The sequence below is a fragment of the Uranotaenia lowii genome, chromosome 3, assembly GCF_029784155.1.
Source record: "Uranotaenia lowii strain MFRU-FL chromosome 3, ASM2978415v1, whole genome shotgun sequence".
Classification (NCBI taxonomy): Eukaryota; Metazoa; Arthropoda; class Insecta; order Diptera; family Culicidae; genus Uranotaenia; species Uranotaenia lowii.
Window position 1 is genome coordinate 370,121,482 of NC_073693.1, and position 22,744 is coordinate 370,144,225.

At 38.6% G+C, this 22,744-nt stretch overlaps 4 protein-coding genes across 5 annotated transcripts in view; 3 read left to right on the forward strand and 1 right to left on the reverse strand.

Annotated features, from left to right (window-relative positions):
* LOC129751328 (40S ribosomal protein S12, mitochondrial) overlaps window positions 1–22,744 on the reverse strand; it is a 75,528-nt gene that overhangs the window by 18,380 nt on the left and 34,404 nt on the right. The window lies entirely within an intron of this gene.
* LOC129751323 (aminopeptidase N-like) lies at window positions 8,922–11,972 on the forward strand. The gene is given in 5 exon segments (XM_055746760.1): window positions 8,922–9,924; window positions 9,991–10,331; window positions 10,397–11,627; window positions 11,687–11,720; window positions 11,722–11,972. Coding segments are annotated over 5 exon segments (2,796 nt in total). The 5' UTR covers window positions 8,922–8,938; the 3' UTR covers window positions 11,926–11,972.
* LOC129751325 (aminopeptidase N-like) lies at window positions 13,430–16,418 on the forward strand. Its single transcript, XM_055746762.1, has 4 exons — window positions 13,430–14,419; window positions 14,481–14,821; window positions 14,888–16,115; window positions 16,180–16,418. The coding sequence occupies exons 1-4, from the start codon at window positions 13,437–13,439 to the stop codon at window positions 16,403–16,405; spliced, it is 2,778 nt and encodes a 925-aa protein (XP_055602737.1). The 5' UTR covers window positions 13,430–13,436; the 3' UTR covers window positions 16,406–16,418.
* LOC129751324 (aminopeptidase N-like) lies at window positions 19,717–22,667 on the forward strand. The gene is made up of 3 exons (XM_055746761.1): window positions 19,717–20,703; window positions 20,767–21,107; window positions 21,174–22,667. Exons 1-3 carry the CDS (start codon window positions 19,730–19,732, stop codon window positions 22,637–22,639), a joined length of 2,781 nt encoding a protein of 926 aa, XP_055602736.1. The 5' UTR covers window positions 19,717–19,729; the 3' UTR covers window positions 22,640–22,667.

Below are 22,744 nucleotides of genomic sequence, written 5' to 3' on the forward strand. Positions count from 1 at the left end.
ACGTAGATTGAAAACTCATTGTTCGCTTTAAATTAGAAAAAATCCCATTTCGGTAAAGCTTTTCATGTTTTTGCACGTCTATTATGCTTATTGGTACATATGCACATCACTGGACACAACCGTGATGTGGTCAGTGGGAACCTCAAGAATCAATTATAAAAGGGTAGGTACAAAAATCCTGTCAGAATAGGTTAGTTTTTTTTTCCTTTCTTGCATCCCTTTTGGTCCAACCTACATACGTATGAGAAGGTGGGAAAATCCGACTGTGCCGAATGGGTTTTTATTTCGGACCCAAAAATAACATCACAAGAGTGAGTGGTCGGTCGCACACGTGTGCCAACTTGAAAGTTCCCTATTGGATCCTATTGGATGTTTGTGGGAAACTCTGTATGGGAAGTTTTAAGCTTCATTTGCATTTAGATTGGATGTGTGCTTTCATTTGGTGAATGTGTGGAATGTGTCTCTGGCGGAAAAATAAACAGAAAAGGATTACTCCCAACGAAGTTGAGTGGAAGTTTGGCTTCGTTTTGCAGAAACAATTTATATATCTAATAATTGAATATTAGGTGTCTGATTAAATTTGCGCAATCTAAAGCTCATAACTTTTTTTTTATTTGCTTGTTCCGCTAGGAGACGGCTGAGAAAGCTCATAACTTGTAGTTGTTCTGAATCACTAGCTCTCAAAATATTGTTATTTTCCCTTTTTTGTAAAAGCTGACACGTTCCAGTACGTAAGCAGAGTCAACACGATTAGTTAAGAAATGGTTGTTTTAGCTCGGTACGACGCTTTTCAAGAGAAGCAATACTTATCAGAGCACACCTTTGCTCATACGGCGGAAGTCGAAGTGGTTCGTTCCAAGGAAGGCGCCGGAGAGCGTACCTAACAAAGCTTCGCTGGACGCGTTCAAGTCGGAACCAACGATGCCACATTTTGATCTGTATCATCAGTGTATCTCTTTCTGTTACATTCGGACTCTTATGGGTGAGAATAAGATACACTTATGATACAGATTTTTTTTTGTGGTATCGCTGGTCGGAACAAGTGTGTACTTGGGGATTTTTTTTTATTATCTGACAATTTGCGCCGGGGGTCTTCCCAAAATTGAAAATTTGGTTCATTTTTGCGACTTAAAAACACATGTATTTTTTCAGATTTCTAACATTTTTATTTTTTGAGTTAGCTTCGGTTAGATTTTTTTGTAAATAAAAAATAACCATTTTTCAAAGCTACATAACTCTGTTGTTTCTCAACGAAAATTAAAAAATAGCACATCAAAATGCATTGAAATTTTATCAGCTTTCCAAATAGAATAGTTGAAAAAAATTAAATAATGACCTTCAACATGAAAAGTTGTTAATAAACTTTAAATGGTGTCTAAAAGTACCGTCTGCACCACCGAATATTTTGCAAAAAATACCATTGTATAGCTCGATTGATGATGCAACTTTCATCTGAAGACACCAAAGTGGGCCATTAACACCTTGAAGAGTTATGAAAGAAATAAAGACAATAAATCTCTTTTTTTGCATCGAAAACAAACAATGGTGGAACAACTGCACTCACATATGGAGAAAGCAAGCACTTCTAACAACATGGAAACAAAAGAACTTACCAAAGCAGGTAAAAAACATTACTTTTTCGTGCTTTGTAGAGTGTTTGCAGCAAAACTGACAAAATTTTAACCAAAATTCTGAGTATCGTATTGTTTAAGTGATATAACTAATAATGGGAATGTTGCGTTTACAACCTGGTCATATACTACACACAACGAAAAAAATCTGTAAAATCACATCACATGTGATGTAAATAAAAAGAAGCATCATATATTGCGGAATTTTCAGTGCTTGTTGGAAATTACACGCCAGTAAAATTCTGCAACATGTAAAATGAAAAATGATGTAAAATTTTGCAACGTGTAAAATAAAAAAAATATAAATTATAAAACCACTGAATCTTAAAAGAAAAACATTCCAATTGGAATTTGTTTTATTTTATTTATTGTTATTATGATTAAATAATGGAATTTTCTCAGCTGTTAATGAAAATAAAATCTTTTTATTATAAATATAATTTATTTTATCATGCGGCAAAATTTTTTCATCTCACAATTTTATTTAATTAGGAGCCACATTCACACAATTATTTTCTTCCCCTAAGTACCGGATCCAAATTTGGTTATCATGCAGCAGCTTCCAGAACCGCATCCCTGCTGCTCGAAGATCTCCGGGAACCATCAAAACCGAAAAGCTTACGCACGCGCGAGGAAAATGCTTAGACAAAATACTTTGGTGCACGACTTGACCTTACAGTTTCTTTACATTTTTCTGTATGGTCCTTTTCCCATTCCTGCCTCTCGACGATCTCCAGGAACCAGCAAGATTGATTAACTTAATCGCGGAAAACCTTCTTCAATAAAATACTGTTGGGCACGACTAGACGCAACACTTTATTGACATTTGTGTCTGCCCTGTTTTCGACAGTTTGTATTTTTACATGACATCATCGCGTTCAGTGTATTGTAATATTAATTAAATTCAAATTCAATGTCCTATAACATTCCATGTCGTGTAACTTTAAGAAATTTCTAATTCAGTGCTGTTAAGAATTTTGTGTGACCCGAAAATGTTGTAATATTACATCACATATGATGTAACGAAAAAAAAGCATCACATATAATGGAATTTTCAGTGCAAGTTGAATATTACACGTCTATAAACTTCAACAGACGTGTAAAATATGAAAGACATGTAAAATATTTGAGACGTGTAATATTGAATCCGCATTGAAAATTCCGTCATATGTGATGCTTCTTTTTATTTACATCATATGTGATGTAGATTTACATCAAATAATCGTGTTCCCGTGTCAAGTTATGTTCGTGTCATTAGAATTCAGTGCTGTTAAGGATTCAACTTTTGTTATTTTGTAAATTTACATTAATAAATCGCGTTCCACGTCATGTAATAATAAAGGTTTTCTATTTCAGTGCTGTTTAGGATTCAGATTTTTTTCTGTGTATATAACTTATTAATTTTTCGATCAAAGATCATTGTGAAGCATAATCAATGCCAATAGTAGAAGGTTCAGTCCCTGTGTTTGGGATCACAAAAATGTGATTAAAAAAATGGAATATAGACGTGCTTTACATAGTTTTTATATCGGGAGCTAAGCACTGGACACCAAAATCCTTTCCCATTGATCAAAAAAGTATGAGAAAGTGGCACAAATGTTGTAGAAATAATCAAAGAGCTCAGTATGGCCAGCCCAGGCTGTAAAATGATGAAAATGTGATACTTTTACCGTATTCGTTTTCTACATTCGCCCAGTTTTGAGGTTTACCATACTAGAACGAACATAATTCGTCGTCAGTGTTTTGCTACCTCGATCGCTCACACACAAATCTTCAGTGTTCCACCGTCCATTTTAAATCAAATCTCGGGAATTACGGATGCAAAACTTAGCGCATAAACTTCTAAAAATGACAGTAAAATGTGCATAACTTGTTGTGACCTGATGCAAAACTGGGTACAAACGAATACGTTTTTAGATTTTTAGATATAACAGGAAGTCAGTTAAGCTGCAACAATCTACCGCCCCTTCTTTCATAACAGTCCCATATACAGAAATAAGCAAGCGAGACAATCAGCTTTTTCTGTTTTGGAATATATTATTAAATTATGACCGCCACTTTCAGCATAAACGAAAATCGTTTCTAGGTTGTCATAATAAATCGTTAGGCCTGAAATTTTCGAAATTGGGTTATTAGTAAGGTCGAGAGCACCATTTTTATTCATTATGGGACTGTTAATCGACCATATTTGAAACCTTTATCGAATCTGCTTGCATAACAGTCCCATACAAAATATATTTTTCTCACCAAGCTACTTTCTAAGACTTAAATTATGATCATTTTTGAACTTCTAAATGCAATTGTCAGAAAAAGAAACATACTTTTTGCAAAAAAATATCATGAACTCCACATTGTAAGTTGAATCTTTTTTACGATTTTTTGATTGCATCCGATAGTTTTTTCGCTCAGGAAGTCATTCCTAAGAAAGTCAGACCTGCCTTCAAAAACTAGTGTGCATCATTCGACATCAAGTGAGTTAAAAAAATGTTTAAATGATTCAAAGCAATGAACCAAAGACTATTTCGCCGAAAGAAACATTGAAAAGTAACCAAATCCGTGGTATTTTCACATATGGGACTGTTATTCAGGTATATTTCATATAGGACAGCCACGAATTGATATTTTTTTTCAAAATTTCTAGAACAAAACCTCTTTCTTTAGTCTTTTATGTTGAAGCCTTATGTTGACCTAAAATCGACGAAAATTCATATGGGTCTATTATGCGAGTAAGAGCAGTCTGAAAAGGACGAAAAAATAGTGTTTTTTTACCAGCTTTGATAAGTTCTTTTGTTTCCATGTTGTTAGAAGTGCCTGCTATCTTCATATGTGAGTGCAGTTGTTCGACCATTGTTTGTTTTCGATGCAAAAAAAGAGATTTATTGTCATTATTTATTTCATAACTCTTCAAGGTGTTAATGGCCCACTTTGGTGTCTTCAGATGAAAGTTGCATCATGAATCGAGCTATACAATGGTATTTTTTGCAAAATATTCGGTGGTGCAGACGGTACTTTTAGACGCCATTTAAAGTTTATTTACAACTTTTCATGTTGAAGGTCATTATTTAATTTTTTTTCAACTATTCTATTTGGAAAGCTGATAAAGTTTCAATGCATTTTGATGTGCTATTTTATAATTTCCGTTGAGAAACAACAGAGTTATGTAGCTTTGAAAAATGGTTATTTTTTATTTACAAAAAAATCTAACCGAAGCTAACTCAAAAAATAAAAATGTTAGAAATCTGAAAAAAATACATGTGTTTTTAAGTCGCAAAAATGAACCAAATTTTCAATTTTGGGGAAAATCTGAAGACCCCCGGCGCAAACCCGTCAGATAATAAAAAAAAATCCCCTACTCTGAGTAGGAGCTCACTACGATTTTCACTACCAGGTCGGGAATGGAGTTGACATTCTCCAATGTTGATCCCGAGAGTTGATATTTGAAGTTGACTGTGTTTCGTGCACGAGTGAAGTTGACTATCTTACATTTTTTGGCGTTTGCCGTCATTCCATTTCAGCGACACCAGTCTTCTAATCTGCCGATGTCGTTTTGTAAGGCAAGACAGTCAACAGCACTGATAATTTTCCTAAACAGCTTCAGGTCATCAGCTGAAGCAGAGTGTCGAATTGAAAAGTTTTAGGTACATAGGTCATTCACGAAAACTATGAACAGAAGGGGCCCAAGGTGACTTCCCTGCGGTACTCTAGATGGGGTGTCGAAAGTTCGTGATCGTGAATTCCTAATTTTCGTGAAAGTCTGTCGGAACAATAGATATGAAGCAATCCAATCAAGCTGGAAAACCTATGCGATCCAACTCTGCGAGGAGAATTCTGTGCGGGACACGGTCAAACGCTTTTGCAAAGTCAATATTGGCTGAATACTCTTGATAACCTTTCTCTAGACTATTCTGCCGTTCCAAGCAAAACTGTCCCATGTGACTTTTGGGTCATTTTCACTTTTTTGCTGGAAACGTTCTCTTTTAGTGTATACTTTCGAATAAAAACACAAACAAGTATACTTTGTTCTAAACTTATACGAAATTTTCATCAAGAGTGTTGTCTCTATATCGATAGTTCTACGCAAGAATGTGACACTAGAGAAAATTCTATGAAAAATGTAAATTTTATGAAAAAAAAATACTAAAGTTGAGTTCAAACTGTTGAATATAATGATATTCACGGAAAAGAACACTAAAATAGAGGGTGGGGGAGGAGCGAGGAGCCTTTATTTAGAGAAATTTTCACCAACACTTTTCGGTAAGCACTTCTTACAGGATCGATACTCAACTTAACATTTTTAAATACAAAGAGGAAAGTATTTCTCAAACTTCGGTTTAACTTGATTTTTGGGGAATAATAGAAACTATACGAGCTTTTCAAATGATAGAAAAAAGTGTGGCCGTGTGACAGTTTTTCGTAGAACTAGCATCGGTATGCGTTCTGATTCCACGCAAAAGAGTCACACTGAGCATTTTTGACTCTAATTGGCTGTTTATTGTAGGAAATAAAATTGTCTTGGCACATTTCCGTAGGTGATGGAAAGAATTAGAGAAACATGAGGTAAGCCGTAAATAACATACATTTTTCGAAAAAGATACAACGGCTCGAATTGCTGTGACTTTCCAAGCACTAGGAAACGTCCCTTTTTTGTGATCGATTTAAGATACTGCCAATCGGGGAAGCTACAGATGGATTGCAGCGAGAGTATTTATTTGTCAGGAACGTTTCGTCAAGATGGGTTTTCAAGTTAGACTTAACTTAATGAACAGCTGAGTTCAAAGTTAAACAGTTTCCACAAAGATCATCTGGAGCTAGGGCAGGAAGACTGAATAAAACAAGAAAAAAAAAATAAAAAACGTGAAATTTATCTCATCAATCTACCGACCACTGGAGGGTTCAAATTTTACTTTCTTTTGGAATGATTTTTTAATCAAAATTTTTTGATGCTGAAAAGAATCTTTCCTTCATTTTACAATTATTTAATAAGTTTTTGTTTTGTTCAGACACATTCTTGCAGATTCATGCATCACTTTTCAATGATTCGCTCAAATGTCGTGGAAGTTTTTAAAGTTGATAAATAATAATTGTTCGATTAATGGTTATTCTAGAAATAGTCAAATTAACAGAATTAGATTTTTGGTAGTTCCCATGTAACGAAGAACATTTTTATATAGTTGAAAAGAGTTGGCAGACTGGTATTGGTAATTTAGCTGGTGTATTCGATTTCAATGTTTACTTTTGAATCTGCTGTAATCAGCAAAGAAGACCTCAATTTAGCGCCTAAAGAACTGAGTTACATGTCTGGCTACACGAATTTACCATCGAAAGTTTAAATTTAAACGATTACCTACAAATCTTTTCGAAAATTGCTGACTTTTTACCGAAAAGTGAAAAAAAAAACGATACAGCTAATTTCAGTCTTCCTTTCCTAGTTCCAGAGTATATTTTTTCGCTTTGGCGTGTTTAAAAAATTGAATTTTTTTTTTAATTTTTACTTATACTTATAAAATGTACAATATAGAATTCGCAATAATCACTTCAGTTGTCCAACAATATTCAAGCGCAAAAGGATAGAAAAGATAAAAAAAAATCTTTTCTAAAAAATCAAGAAGATGGCAGAAATACAAAAATTTTATTGATATGGCTAAAAAAACAAAACTATGTAACTGTCCTAAATTTATATAATATAACAATTTTCCAACGAGAAGTCTTCGTTCGCTTCCTCACCCCGACAGTTGTTGGGAATGGGAATGTCATCTATTCAGGTGGTTTTATGTCATTTTTCTACTATTATCAAAATTTTTTGATTTGGAGAAAATAATTTTTCATGAAATACTAGAAAAATACCTAATATTCAAGAGGGCTACCTAAAATTACAGATCCCTATTTGTAGTTATTTCCTGTTAACTGAAGGACCAAAATCGAACGGTTCTGGCTTGGAACATCTGTCGGTGTGAGTACTAATCTGTTTTTTTCCTCATTTTTGACCAGTGGGAATTAGTATCGAAATAACGGAAACTTTTTATCTAAACAGAAGTCTGTTTTCCACAAGTAAAAGTGTCATTTCCCCTTTATCATTTTCAAACAGTAGCTATCTTAGATGCTCATTCTCAATCAGTAAAAGTCTCAATTCAATTGTTACTGTTAAATTAAAGTGGCAGTTTTAATCAAATGTAATCTTGTAGCAATAAACAGTCTCATTCCGCTGTTGCTGTTTTTCATGGGAAGAAGTCTCAATCGACTATAGCAGCATTGTCAGAAGCACAGATAAAAATGGATCATATCATTTAAATAAGCAAACATCTCAATTGACTATAATTTTCACAGGCCTCAATCCCTTCTTTCTGGTTCAACATCTTTTTCACAAACAAACTCTTTAAAACTAAACTAGTTTTTAACTTAAACTGGCTGAACTCTCAATCATCTGTTACTAAATAGTTCTAATGAGCAGTAGTCTCAATCTGATAGAACAGTTTTCTCACAAACAGCAATCTCAATTCGTTTTCATCATTCTCAATTAGCAAAAGCAAAAAATCCACTGTTGCTGTTTCTGATGAGTAGAAATCTAAACCAGCTTTCTTCATTCTCAGCAAGCAGCTCAATTTTCTACCACACGTTTTTCACAAACTGAAGCCTTTATTAAGCAATCACAGAGAAACTGCATTTTTGGTGCCTTTGTTGATCAGTTATCAATTTTGAAAGATATTTGCATCCTAAGTTCGAATATTTTGACAGATTTTGCCTTTTGTTACTCACTCATTTAGCTTCTGAAGTGCGCGGAGTCTGCAAACGGACGCCCGAATTTATGGTTCATACATTTGAAGTACCTATCTATTTAACAACTATTTATTATTTAGGTTCAAATCATGAGAGCAGCAGCCACGAAGGTAGATAACGCAAGCTATAAAGAGTATTACTTAAAAGTGTCTTATCGGAAATAGTAAAACCATTATCTTCTGCGTTATCGTTGTCACACGGATGAGATGTAATAATTCAATAGATTGCCGATACTTCAGCGGCGCTCAGAAATTGTTTCACAGAAGTTGTACAAAAATCAACAAAGTTCAGCATCGTAAACTGAACATTCAACACATTCCTGAAATTTATGTATATTGAAACACATCATGAAAATTAGAATCAGTCAGAAGAAACATAAAATCTAGCACTTAACTGGTGATTTATTGAGCTTCACTGGAACTGTAAAATGCAGCCGTAATCCTTTATCAGCTTCATTTGACCATTTTTAAGGCGGCCTCAACGGGGGGTTGGACATCAAATATTTTCGAACCGGTAAGCTAACAGCAAGTCCCATGATGGGGACAGTGAATCGTGAGTTTTTGGTGTTTCTGCTAGTCTTGGTGCATTCGTTGGCCGCGTATAGTCCCTTACCGGAGATCTTGAAACCGAGTCCGAGAGCGGAAGAAAGTGGAAATGTTGGAACCAGGGATATTGACAGTTCCTACTTTTTGCCGAGGAATACTATCCCGTACCATTACTTCATTCATTTGCGTACTCAAATCCACGAAAATATAAGAACGTTTCGGGCAACGACGGAAGTGTACTTTGAAGTGATCGAACCTAGCTATACAGTGACGATGCACGTTCAAGAGTTGGATATATCATCCGTGGAGTTGTACAGAGTTCCGACCAGTGGAAGTGCGCAACTTATCGAAAGTCCTACGTTTACTATTGACCAACGGATAGAACATATCACTTTTACGTGTACGAATCAGCTGCAACAGGGAAAATATTTCCTCAAAGTGACCTACACCGGATCCATGAGAAATTACCAAAGTGGATATTTGGTATCATCCTATCGTAATGATGCAAACGAGGTGAAATACGTCGGATCAACTCATTTTCAAGCCACTCTCGCACGAAGGGTCTTCCCTTGCTACGATGAACCTGATCTGAAGGCCACCATAGAACTTTGGATAACCCACCATAAATCGTACTCAGCCACAGCCAATACCTTTCTCGATTCGGGTGGATTTGATCCGGAAGATTCCGATTACATAATCAGTAAGTTCCGAAAGACTCCAAAAATGTCAACGTATCTGTTGGCTTTTGCTGTGACAGATTTTACCATCAGATCCAAAAATCGACAGCAGGTTGTTGTCCGTAAAAATGCAGTGAACGATGCGCTCTATGCACTGGATGCCGGGGATAAGATCCTAACAGCACTAGATCAGCATATTGGTGTTATCTACTCGGATTTCATGCCAAGGCTTACACAGATAGCTATACCAGATCGCGGCACCGGAGCCATGGAAAATTGGGGATTGGTCACCTATGGGTAATATGTTCACGGGATAGATAAGATAATTGGTCATGGTCGTTAAACTTTATTTTTACAATCCAGTGAACCGTCAATGCTGTTCAATCCGGCTGTTAACACTTACCGAACGCTTAAGCGTGTGACGACTGTCATTGCGCACGAGTTTGCTCACCAGTGGTTCGGAAACTTGGTCAGTCCGCAATGGTGGGACTACATCTGGCTAAGCGAAGGTTTCGCAACTCTGTACGAGTACTATGCGACGGCTTTGGCGTACCCGGAGCTGGAGTATTGGGAACTGTTCAACGTTGAAGTAGTCCAACGTGCGTTGAGATCCGATGCCAGTGATCAGATACGGGCGATGAATCACCCAGCGGCCAGTCAGGACGAAGTATGGAGGTTGTTTGATGTCATAGCTTATCAGAAGTGTAAGTATATATAGAGTATGTTTAATTTTGTTATTCTTCATTTGAAACATAAATTCATTGAATAGCTGGCAGTGTGCTCAACATGTTCCATCAGATCATTGGAGAATCTTACTGGAAGGTTGGATTGAAAAACTACATCGACAGTCGTAAGTTGGACAGTGCAACGCCTGATGACCTTTATGAAGCACTTCAGAAAGCGATCGCAGGGAAAAGCGTGATTCCGGCATCTGTGACCATCAAACAGCTCATGGAAAGCTGGACGAATGCCCCTGGATATCCTGTACTCAATGTGAGACGCTTGTATAAAACAGGTGAAGTCATCATCTCACAGGATCGCTTCCTAGCTGATAAGCGATTACCAACAGATCATATTTGGAGCATTCCATACAACTACATTGATCAGGGTATTGCGAATGACGTTGATGAGCAGATTCATTGGTTGACCTCGAGAGCAGATAAGATCTTCACCAATACACCCGAGGACCAATGGATCATTTTCAATCGAGAGCAAATGGGTTACTATCGTGTAAACTACGATGAGCGGAATTGGAATCTTATCATACAAACTCTTCTGACTAACCACAGAACGATTCATCGGGCAAACCGAGCGCAATTGTTGGATGATGCTTTCAATTTAGCTCGAGCTGATTTGCTCGACATGTCTCTTGTGTTGAAAATGATGCGGTACTTGAAGCATGAGACGGATTATGTACCATGGGCAGCGGCAAACAATATTCTCAATTACTTGTACGCTAAACTTCGAGGAACTCCTTCGCATTCTGCCTTTGTTAACTTTGTAACAGAAATCGTCTCAGAAGTGTACAAGGATTTCAGTGTTACTCAGGTATCTGAGGACGAATCCACTCTCCACAAATATCTTCGACAAACAATTACTCATTGGGCTTGTTTAGTTGGCCATCAGGGTTGTCTTGATGAAACCTACGAAGCGTTGAAGCAAGAAGTCAATGATCAAATTTTAGTGCATCCGGATGTAGCCTCCGTAGTTTATTGTCATGGGTTGCGGGAAGGAACCTACGAAGAGCTCTCATATCTGCTACCCAAATTCGCGGGTTCCAAGAACCAAGCTCAACGAACCGATCTGATACAGGCTATCGGTTGTTCCAAAGATGGACAAAACATCAGAGCCGTATTGACAGTGCTACAGTTTTCAGATGTAGTTTATTTATCAACCGAGAGAGCACAATTCATCGATGCCATCGTGGCCGGAAGTCAGGAAGGAGTCGAAGCTCTGATAGAATATAACTTGAACGAGGGTTCGTCTACCGGATTGTTAAAGTATGCTTTCCCATTAAATCCTTGATTTCTTCCGAATTAAGTCATCTCATTAATTTCAGCGTTCTGGGCGAAGGGACTTATAAGAACATGGTTTGTTCAGCTTGGTTCGCGAGTCAATAATCCCACAGAAAGAAGCCGCCTTGAGCAACTACTCGAGGCTTTGAGTGGCGTCATATCGGCTGAAACTGCCAATGAAGCTCGTGCGTTTGCCAACGCAAACGCCGAATGGTTCAACACACTGGAAGGTTTGGTAACCGTAGAGTTTTTCGAACAATTTTCTAATGAAGTGTTGGCATGAAGTTGTTTTGTAAAGATTATAAGAATGAAATTATTATTGAAAGTTTACTACGTATTCCTATATTCTTTGTGAGAGAAAATCCGAAAACTTCTTTGAGAGTTCTGCGAGTTTCTGCGTAAACTTATCTAATTGAAGGTTATGGCCAAATTGTAATTCAAATGGCAGGAGAATAATACACCATAAGAAAAAGAATATGGAATATCTTTGCTAGAAGCTTCCTCTTATACAAGCTTTGTTTAACACAGAGGAATGCGTGTAGGTTGCAGAATTTGGTTGTGTATGTTCAATGATTTATTTGAATTTTAAGTATTTTTCAAGCAGAGATTTGTCACCGTAACTTATGTTTGTTGATTGATTTATCGGCTATTAGTATTTTTAGCATACAAAAATCACGTTATCACAAAAAACTACAGTTTTAAATGTGTTTATATTTGCAAGAGCATTATTTTTAAAACATATTCAATAATCAATAGATTTTGCGCCTTTTAGAAAAGATGGTACTTGTCCAAGTTGCAATACAGCATGAATTCAAGCAGTCGGTATAAATGGAGTTACCCAAGCAATCGCGTGTGTGGCTGTTGGAATAGAACGCTTGTTTTGAATATGGTTCCTACTCATAGGTTTACGAAACGCATCATAGCAACCATGTGTGAAACTTTGCGTTCAGTGTGACCTAGCAACCACAATTATCGTTTGACTTACAACAACAAGGTACGCAAGATGTGCGCGACAGCAAGAAGACTGCACAACAAGGTAGGCCATGTGTCGATTACAGCCAAGCGTATTGGGTAATTTGAATCAATCAAGGACTCGGTGCAGATTAAACGGCTTGAAGAATCCAAAATGAAGAAACGACATAAGCAGTATCGGATCAAATTCACAGAACACATCTCTTGGTCTTACGAATGGAAGAATGTTATTTAATTTGGATGAGCTTTTATGTACCAGTGGCAAAATTTTATTGATCTGGATGTTCTGATGAGCCGAAACATTGGTGGCAGCAAAAAAAGAAGTCGGAAACGAACGAAATCCTGAGGATAAGCTTAATTCAACAAGGCGCTTCATTGGAGAGCCTGAGCTTCTTACCTAGAAAGATAATGCTGCGAGTTGCAACTGTAAAATGAACAAACTTCGATTCATCAGTATAGAAATCATAGTTTGAACCTTCGGTCACTCTTTGAACGTCTTATCAAAGAAAACGGATAGCAATTCGATAACGGGAACCTTCTCTACTTTCGAGTACGTGAGTTCTGGAAGAAAATTTCGTATATATAAGATTCTTTAAGCTCAGGTTTCATCCATCAGGTATCAGAAAAGGGGTAGGCTAAATAACCTTCAATCACCTAGTGACATCTGTTGGAAAACCTGACAGCCTTTTTATCAGTGATATATTGTGTGCGGTCCGAAATATCGAGCAATAAACCTTTATCAGATCAGTCTGACTGCTTATTAAAAATGCTGTACAACTTGGCCGAGCTTCAATACACGACGTTCTTTGAGCTAATCAAGTTATGGGGACTAGAAAACGAGAATATCTGGTGATTCTGTGGTTGTTGGTGCATTCTGGGTCGGCCTATAGTCCTATACCGGAGATTGTAGTATCGGAACCGAAAGCCACAGAAAGTGCAGTTGTTCCTGTTAGTGAAATTGATGAGGCGTATTTCTTACCAAGGAATACTATCCCATATCACTATTTCATCCATATACGGAGTCAAGTACAGGAAAATGAAGCAACTTTTCAAGCGACAACTGAAGTGTACTTTGAAGTTATCGAACCAAGCTATACGGTGACAATGCACGTCAAAGAATTGGATATCAAATCTGTTGAGTTGCATAAAGTCGTGGAAAGTGGTAATCCGGAACTGGTTGAAGTGCCTACGTTTAGTATCGATGAAAGGGTAGAACATATCACATTTTTATGTCGTAATCAGCTAGTAGAGGGAAAGTATTTCCTCAAAATAGCCTATGCAGGATTGATGAACCCTGAGCAAATCGGTTATTCAGTGGCTTCCTACCGAAACGATGCCGATGAGATGCGGTACATCGGATCTACACATTTTCAACCGAGTATGGCACGCCAAGTCTTCCCATGTTACGATGAACCCGATTTGAAGGCCACTATAACGCTTTGGATAACTCATCATCGCACATACACCGCAACGTCCAACACCTTGGTGAGTTCGGGTGCTGTAGATCCGGATAATAGAGAATACATCATCAGCAAGTTCCAAACTACCCCGAAAATGTCAACCTATCTGTTGGCATTTGCCGTAACGGATTTCGCTACTAGAAGCAAAAATCGAGTACAGGTAGTGGTCCGTAGAAATGCTGTTGAGGATGCTAGCTATGCGCTCGATGTTGCGGATAAGATATTGACAGCTTTCGATTCGTATACCGGAATTCCTTACTCTGACTTCATGCAGAAGCTTGCACAAATAACTATTCCCAATCGCGGCACAGGGGCCATGGAAAATTGGGGACTGCTCTCATACGGGTGATATGATCCATAAAATTCGATAAGATATGAGTGATTCTAATAATTGTTTCCTTTTTAGTGAACCAGCTTTGCTGTTCAATCCGGTTGTTAACACTTATCGCTCTCGTAAACATGTGACAACGATTATTGCTCACGAGCTGGCTCACCAATGGTTTGGGAATATAGTCAGTCCCAAATGGTGGGACTACCTCTGGATGAACGAAGGCTTTGCTACTCTCTACGAATATGATGCAACGGCTTGGGTGTATCCAGAGTTGGAGTATGCGGAATTGTTCAACGTTGAAGTAGTTCAACGTGCTTTAGCAGTCGATGCCAGTGATCAGACAAAGGCCATGAATCACCCGGCAGCTAGTCCAGATGAATTAATGGGACTGTTCAATGCTGTGACTTATCAAAAATGTAAGTTGGTCAAAGATATTGTTTTGTTTCATAGGTCAAGTACAGAATTTATTCTTTTTGTTTAAGCTGCAAGCGTGCTCAGCATGTTCCGTCGAATTATTGGGGAAACTTATTGGCAAGCTGGGATGAAGGATTACATCGAAACTCACAAATTGGACAACGTGACACCAGATGATCTTTATGAAGCACTTCAGAAAGCGATCGCAGGGAAAAACGTGATTCCGACATCTGTGACCATCAAACAACTCATGGAAAGCTGGACAAATGTCCCTGGATATCCTGTACTCAATGTGAGACGCTTGTATAAAACAGGTGAAGTCATCATCTCACAGGATCGCTTCCTAGCTGATAAGCGATTACCAACAGATCACATTTGGAACATTCCATACAACTACATTGATCAGGGTATTGCGAATGACGTTGATGAGCAGATTCATTGGTTGACCTCGAGAGCAGATAAGATCTTCACCAATACACCCGAGGACCAATGGATCATTTTCAATCGAGAGCAAATGGGTTACTATCGTGTAAACTACGATGAGCGGAATTGGAATCTTATCTTACAAACCCTTCTGACAAACCACAGAACGATTCATCGGGCAAACCGAGCGCAATTGTTGGATGATGCTTTCAATTTAGCTCGAGCTGATCTGCTCGACATGTCTCTTGTGTTGAAAATGATGCGGTACTTGAAGCATGAGACGGATTACGTACCTTGGGCAGCGGCAAACAATGTTCTCAACTACTTGTACGCTAAACTTCGAGGTACTCCTTCACATTCTGCCTTTGTTAACTTTGTAACAGAAATCGTCTCAGAAGTTTACAAGGATTTCAGTGTTGCCCAGGTATCTGAGGACGAATCTACTCTCCACAAATATCTTCGACAAACAATCACTCATTGGGCTTGTCTAGTTGGCCATCAGGGTTGTCTTGATGAAACCTACGAAGCTTTGAAGCGAGAAGTCAATGATCACATCTTAGTGCATCCGGATGTGGCCTCCGTAGTATATTGCCATGGATTGCGAGATGGATCCTACGAAGAGCTCTCATACCTACTGCCCAAATTCACGACTTCCAAGAACCAAGCTCAACGTTCCTATCTGATACAGGCGATTGGTTGTTCCAAAGACAAACAAAGCATCAGTGCCGTATTAACTGTGCTACAGCTTCCGAGTGTTGAATATTTATCAACCGAGCGAGCACAATTCATCGATGCCATCGTTGCTCGAAGTCAGGAAGGAGTCGAAGCTCTTATCGAATACAACTTGAGCACGAATCCTACAGGATTGTTGAAGTATGATTTTCTATTGAAACATGTTTTAGTATTTGAAAAATCTTAAGCATTCGTTTATTTTCAGTGTTCTTGGACAAGGAACCTTCAACAGCATGATTATCAAGATAGGTTCACGAGTCAATAATCCAACTGAGAGAGGCCATCTGGAGCAACTACTTGAAGCTTTGAGTGGCGTTATTTCGGAAGAAACTTCCAATGAAGCTCGTTCACGTGCCAATCAGAATGCCGATTGGTTCAACACACTGGAGGGTTTGGTCACCGTCGAATATCTTGAACAGCTTGCTATTTGAGTGTAAGCTTAGAGAAAAGTCGTTAATAAATGATGGTTACTCTTTTCAATATCCGCAGTTGGTGTATCATTAAGAAACAATTCCTAAAAAAGTTTAAGAATTTTAACATTTCAAATGTAGTTCAGTATGAAACATTTTTACGCCTGCAAAAAAAAGCTCTTGACAGATTGTTTCGAAATTTTTAACAACAGTTGCAACAGTTCTTACGCCGCTGACATCATCAACGCCCAGTGATTTGGTCAAGAGAAAGGTGAGAAAAGTTAATAACAAGGAAACTAAGGAGTGTATTCGAAAAAAAAAACACCACACTTTTTTTGTGAATAACTTTTGAATGGATGGATGGAATTTCAGAGAAGCTTCCTAGTAATGAAATGTATACATGTGTAAAATTTGGTGACAATCTATCAAGTGGTTTTTAAGGTATGTAGTGTAAAATACTGAAGCTCATTGACAATTTTTTTTGGGCATGATCAAGAAAAATCCAGGAAAGTCTCAATGGGAGACCTAAAACGGCTGAAAATCAACTATTCGACCAAAGTTCACATGGTAATTCGTTTAAGAAGTCCAATAGGATTCAATTGTGAGCTAAAAGTTGAATAAGAGTGAGAATGATTGATTCCATTAATCCGCTTAAACCAAAATATAAATAGAGGAAGCGATACAAAAAGATAAATTTTCCCGACTGGTTCGTCTAGCTGACTAATAAACAGGGTTGACTTCAAGGTAGAAAAGCTGCGCACCGGTAAAAATAAACAAAAAACGGTGGTCAAATCGTGCGCAAAATATTTGGACTGCTAGCACTGATCACACTGACATGACACTTAGAACAAAAATTCAACCATTTTCTGTCTAATTTAATTTGTCAGATTTGTAGGTTCGCAATACCGACGGCAAATGGCTAACCTACAAAATCCGACAAAAAATGCCCTGTAGGAAAAATGTAGTTATTTAGCCCGATTTAATCGTAGAAATTGTCTGTTTTTTTTTTTCAAAGTTGGGTGGCATTTCCTAACTGGGATAGCATTTCTTCAAATCGATCGATGCGCACTCTGGAATCGACATTGCGTACTGTTGGAAAAACTATCCAGAAAACGAAATCGAATGTCCAGTCAGTATGGTCAGTGGGTAGTGGGAGATATTCTGAATAATTTGGTAATGGACAGCAAAACGAACTATTTAGCGGTCACTTGACAGGTTACCAGCCAACAACTTTTCGTTGACATGTTTTGCCTGTATTTTGCAGAGATAAACCAGGAGAATAAATTGAAAAAAATGATGTCTAGTACTTGAAGAGACAAACGATCTGTGAAAACTGCAAATTAATCAGTGTGTCATAAGGATTGACAAGATGAATGGCTAAACATACAAAGAAGACTGCCTCTAAATGCGACCGTTTTCCCTGAAAATCTCTTCGATAGGTCCCACAAAGTTTATACTCTGTTTTATCTGGTTTTGGTATCGTGCCATTAAAAACTGTGGCGGAGTGAAAAAGTCAAATATCTTGCTTTTATGCCGAAGCACAACATTGAACGCTATCTCAAAAACCATTTGACAGAACATCACAAAAATTTGCATAAGTAAACATTACATATTGCCAGGTCGCTACGCTGAGAATTTCATCAATTTTAATCTATACATTCAAAAGTCATTGACAAAACAAAGCGTTGCATTTTTTTTCGAATACACTCCTTATTTAGACCATTTCTGATGAAAGATGTCTTTAGCAAAGGTGCTCATAACAAACTGCGTTTAAGTTTTATGTAGGCTATCAAGTACGAGAACGTGCCCTGAATTAAATAATTTCCTTATAGGTTTGTTTGTGAAAAGATAGAGCTTTCTCTTTACAATGTTGTATTCGACAGTTTTAAGCGACATTGTCTATAAAGGCAGTAAAAATCATGAGGCTCACCGTATGCGCGCTATGATTTTGATATGCGACTTTTTACGACACAATCCAAGAAACGGTAGTTAAAAAATTCAAAACTTTTATTTTTCGTCATATTCTTGGGATTCAAAATCCAGGGCATGCGTTTCAAATGTTTATACGGCTAAAATTTTTCATATATCTAAATGTTTGAAATGTTTTTTGTTCATTTGGCATGAAGCTTAAACAAGTTTCCTGAACTTCTTTTTACCTTGAGATCTAAGTGGATTATAGCGAATCTTTACTTTAACTTAAGGTAGTTTTAGCACTGACCATACTGACTGGACACTCGATTTCGTTTTCTGGATAATTTTTCCAATAGTACGCAATTTCGATTGCAGAGTGCGCATCGATCGATTTGAAGAAATGCTATCCCAGTTAGGAAATGCCACCCAACTTTAAAAAAACAGGCAATTTCTACGATTAAATCGGGCTAAATAGCTACATTTTTCCTACAGGGCATTTTTTGTCAAAATTTTCAGGTTCGCAAAATCAGATTTTATTTTCTCTCTTAAAGGGTGGAACGACGAAAAATTGCTAGAAAATTTATGTTTCGAGTATGTTTAGGATTTTTTATTAAGACTTTTAAATTTGTTTGTCATTTTGCAGTATTCAATATTTGGTAAGATCTTCTGCGGCGGAAAAAAACGGGTTCGTCGTTTGTAGCAAATTTAACATTTTTGCTTTCTTATTATGCGACAGAGTACAAATTCTTGATGCGCGTCCAGAATTTTTAAACGCCCCTTTTTTCTTGAGCGGGGGCTAATTTAAAAACTGAAGAGTGTGCGCCAAAAACAAAGTAGGCACTTCATTCTGCACACCCATGCCAACAAGAAGTAGATTTCATTCATTTGAAAGTTAAACACGTTTTTGGCCGTTACACCCTTTAATAATAAATCAGTTGCAATTTATCATTAAACAATACAACAAATACTATCGCTTTTGAATCTCCTGAATACAAAAACTTGACCTAGGAACGCTCAAGAAAGCGCCAACTTAATAATCCACTACTGTGTTATCAGAATGATAACTCGTATTCATAGATAAGTGTTCATTTAACTACATCTGGTAGCCATCCGAAAACTCCTCAGTCATATGTATTTCAATAATTAAAATCGACCTCAGATAAAGAAAGTGTCACACTGATTAACTGATAGTGTGGTACGTGATACGGATGCTTGAAACCTTCAAGCTGCAAATGGCACGGACTTCTGTCAAGACATTTCTAAAAAAACAGGCATGACAAACTTACTCAATAACAATGCAGCTTTATCTATCGGGGACTGATAGCCAGTATCACCCCGCGACATCCGACGAACGGCCAAGAGTTTCGATTGCCGTTAAATAAGCAAATCTCTGCAGCCTAAGCGTATAACGAAACCAGTCATTGCCCGGGAACAATGATCCGACGGCTGCAGGTCGTCATCGTTTTGGCTTTGGTTGCCACTCAAGTGGAACTGGCTAGAAGTTCTTTTCCCGTAGAAGTGCCGAACGAAAGAAGTGCCAAGGTTGTTGACCTTTCTGAAGAAGTTGATGAAAGTTTTCGTCTGCCGAAGGATACATTCCCAGTGCACTACTATCTGCATCTACGCACAGCTGTCCACGACGATGGAAACCCTAATTTCGAGGGTAATCTAGAATTGCATCTGGACGTGGTTGAACCTACCAGTAGAATCATTCTTCTGAATCGTGGCCTGACCATTACTGCGGCAACGTTGATCAAAGAAGCGGAAGACGAAGAATTGGAACCATCTCTACACTATGATGAAAGAACCGAGAAACAAGTGTTTCAATTCGATTCTACATTAGAACCCGGAAGATACATTCTGCACGTAGATTACACCGGTCGGTTGCAGACATCTACCAATTCCGGATTTTTTCGAAAATACTACCGTGATGAGCAAAATGTTCGACGCTATCTAGCATCCACTCAGTTCGAGCCGACCCGTGCTCGAATGGCTTTCCCGTGTTACGACGAACCGGCTTTCAAGGCTGCCTTCACCGTATCAATTACTCATCACAAAAGTTATAGTGCCGTTTCTAACATGCCCCAGGATGGTGACCTCGTTGTGGATGAAAGTGATCCGGAGTATGTCACAACCGTTTTCCAGACCACAGCCAAAATGTCCTCATACCTTTTAGCGTTTGTTGTCTCAGATTTTGAGACGCGAACTCTCGCAGGCCAGCTCATACACGCTCGAGCAAACGCCATCGATGAAACAGAATTCGCTCTCATCTCGGGCGTTAAAACTCTGGAGCAGCTAAGTTCCTACTACAGTGTTCCGTATAACAAGTATATGCCGAAAATCGCTCAGATTGCTATTCCTGACTGGGGCTCTGGAGCGATGGAAAATTGGGGTTTGGTTACCTATGGGTATGTATCATCAATTATTTGATAGCATATATGATACTCATCGGATAATTTTTCTTTCTCCAGAGAACCGGCTCTACTATTCGATCCAGCGGTGAATACCTATCACAACAAAAGAGGAATAGCGACGGTGATAGGTCACGAATACGCTCATCAGTGGTTCGGTAATCTTGTTACCTGCGATTGGTGGGGATACATTTGGTTGAACGAAGGTTTCGCCACTCTGTACGGCTATTACGGAGCGGATTTGGCATATCCTGGGGAACAGTACATGGATTTCTTCCAGCTGGATGTTTTACAGCTGGCCCTGGCAGCTGACTCGAGTGAATCGACGCGGCCAATGAACTGGGACGCAGCTACGCCTACCGAGATATCGGGACTGTTCGACCGAATCGCTTACGAAAAATGTAATCATTCATTATAAAATCCGTTTCTCATAAGAAACTAATTTCCGTTCGTTTTTTTTCCAACAGCCGGAAGTGTGCTGAATATGTTCCGCGTGGTGTTCGGTGACACGACCTGGAGGGCTGGTTTGAAGAACTATCTAGAAAATCGTCAACTATCGACTGGACTGCCTGATGATTTGTACGGCGGCCTGCAGGACACCCAGTTGATTGACCTCCCCAATTCGTTGACGGTGAAGGACGTGATGGAGTCTTGGACCAGCGTTGCTGGTTATCCGGTCTTGAACGTTCGTCGATTGTATGACAAGCGGGAAGTGGTGATTTCGCAGGACAGATTCTGGTCAGATAGGAGACTGCCAAATGACCATGTCTGGTACATTCCATACAATGTGGCAAATCAGCGGGATGAAGATTTTACTTTGAACGAGTTCCAGTGGTTGACTACCAAAGCGGCCCGGATTCAGCTGGACGTTGATGAAGATCAATGGGTGATTTTCAACCGGCAACAGGTGGGATTTTATCGGGTGAACTACGACCCTCAGAACTGGGAGTTGATTATTAAGGCTCTGATCGCAAATCCTCAAAGCATTCATCCCTTCAACCGGGCCCAGTTGATTGATGATGCGTTTAACCTGGCTAAAGCCGATTTGTTGGACTTCAGCATTGTTCTGCGTTTGATAACCTCTTTGAAGCATGACATAGACTACATCCCATGGGCTGCAGCCAATAACGTTTTAAATTATGTGCACAAAAAGCTGCTCGGTACAGCTCATCAATCTTCGTTCGAACGGTACGTAACCAGTTTGATTGATGTTGTATACGATGAGCTGCATATTGACTCGGTTAGTTCGGATGAGACGTTGACGCAGAAATATTTGAAGCAACTTTTTTCCACCTGGAGCTGCCGCATAGGGTATAAGGATTGCCAAGAAAAATCTAAGAACCTACTAAACACAGCGATACGAACCAATGTTGGCGTTCACCCAGATATTGCCTCAGTGATTTACTGCCATGGATTACAGCACTCCACTGATGAAGAGTTCCGATGGTTGTACGATCGTATGGCCAACTCCAAAAATACTAACGAGCGAAATCAGCTACTCGGTTCCTTAGCATGTTCCAAGAACACCGATCACCTGAAAGCGCTGTTAACATCTTCAATCGGAACAGTTCCAGAGATTCAGTACTACGAAAGCGAACGGCTTTATATTCTTCAAGCAGTGTATTCGGCCGGCAGAACCGGAGTTGATGCGCTGTTACAGTTCCTCGACAACTGGGACATGGCTGAGGATTACATCTACTGGATGGAACAATCTACATTCAATCTTGCGATCCGTGCTATCGCTGAGCGAACGAATACGCCGGAAGAATTGGGTCGATTGGAGCATTTGTTCGAGACGGTGGGAGATTTGGCACCAGCTGATGTAGTCGATCAAGCTTTGGCCACGGTCAGCCAGAACTTTGATTGGTTCAATAGTCTGGAAGGGTTGATTGTAATTGACTTCCTTGAAAATTACAGCTACGCAGAAGCCTAAAATCAATGTGTAAATAAACGAAATTGATTGCGAATAAAAACGTCGATTGCTTGATAATTTTACAAATCCGATTGAATAACATTGTCTTGAAAATATACAGATACA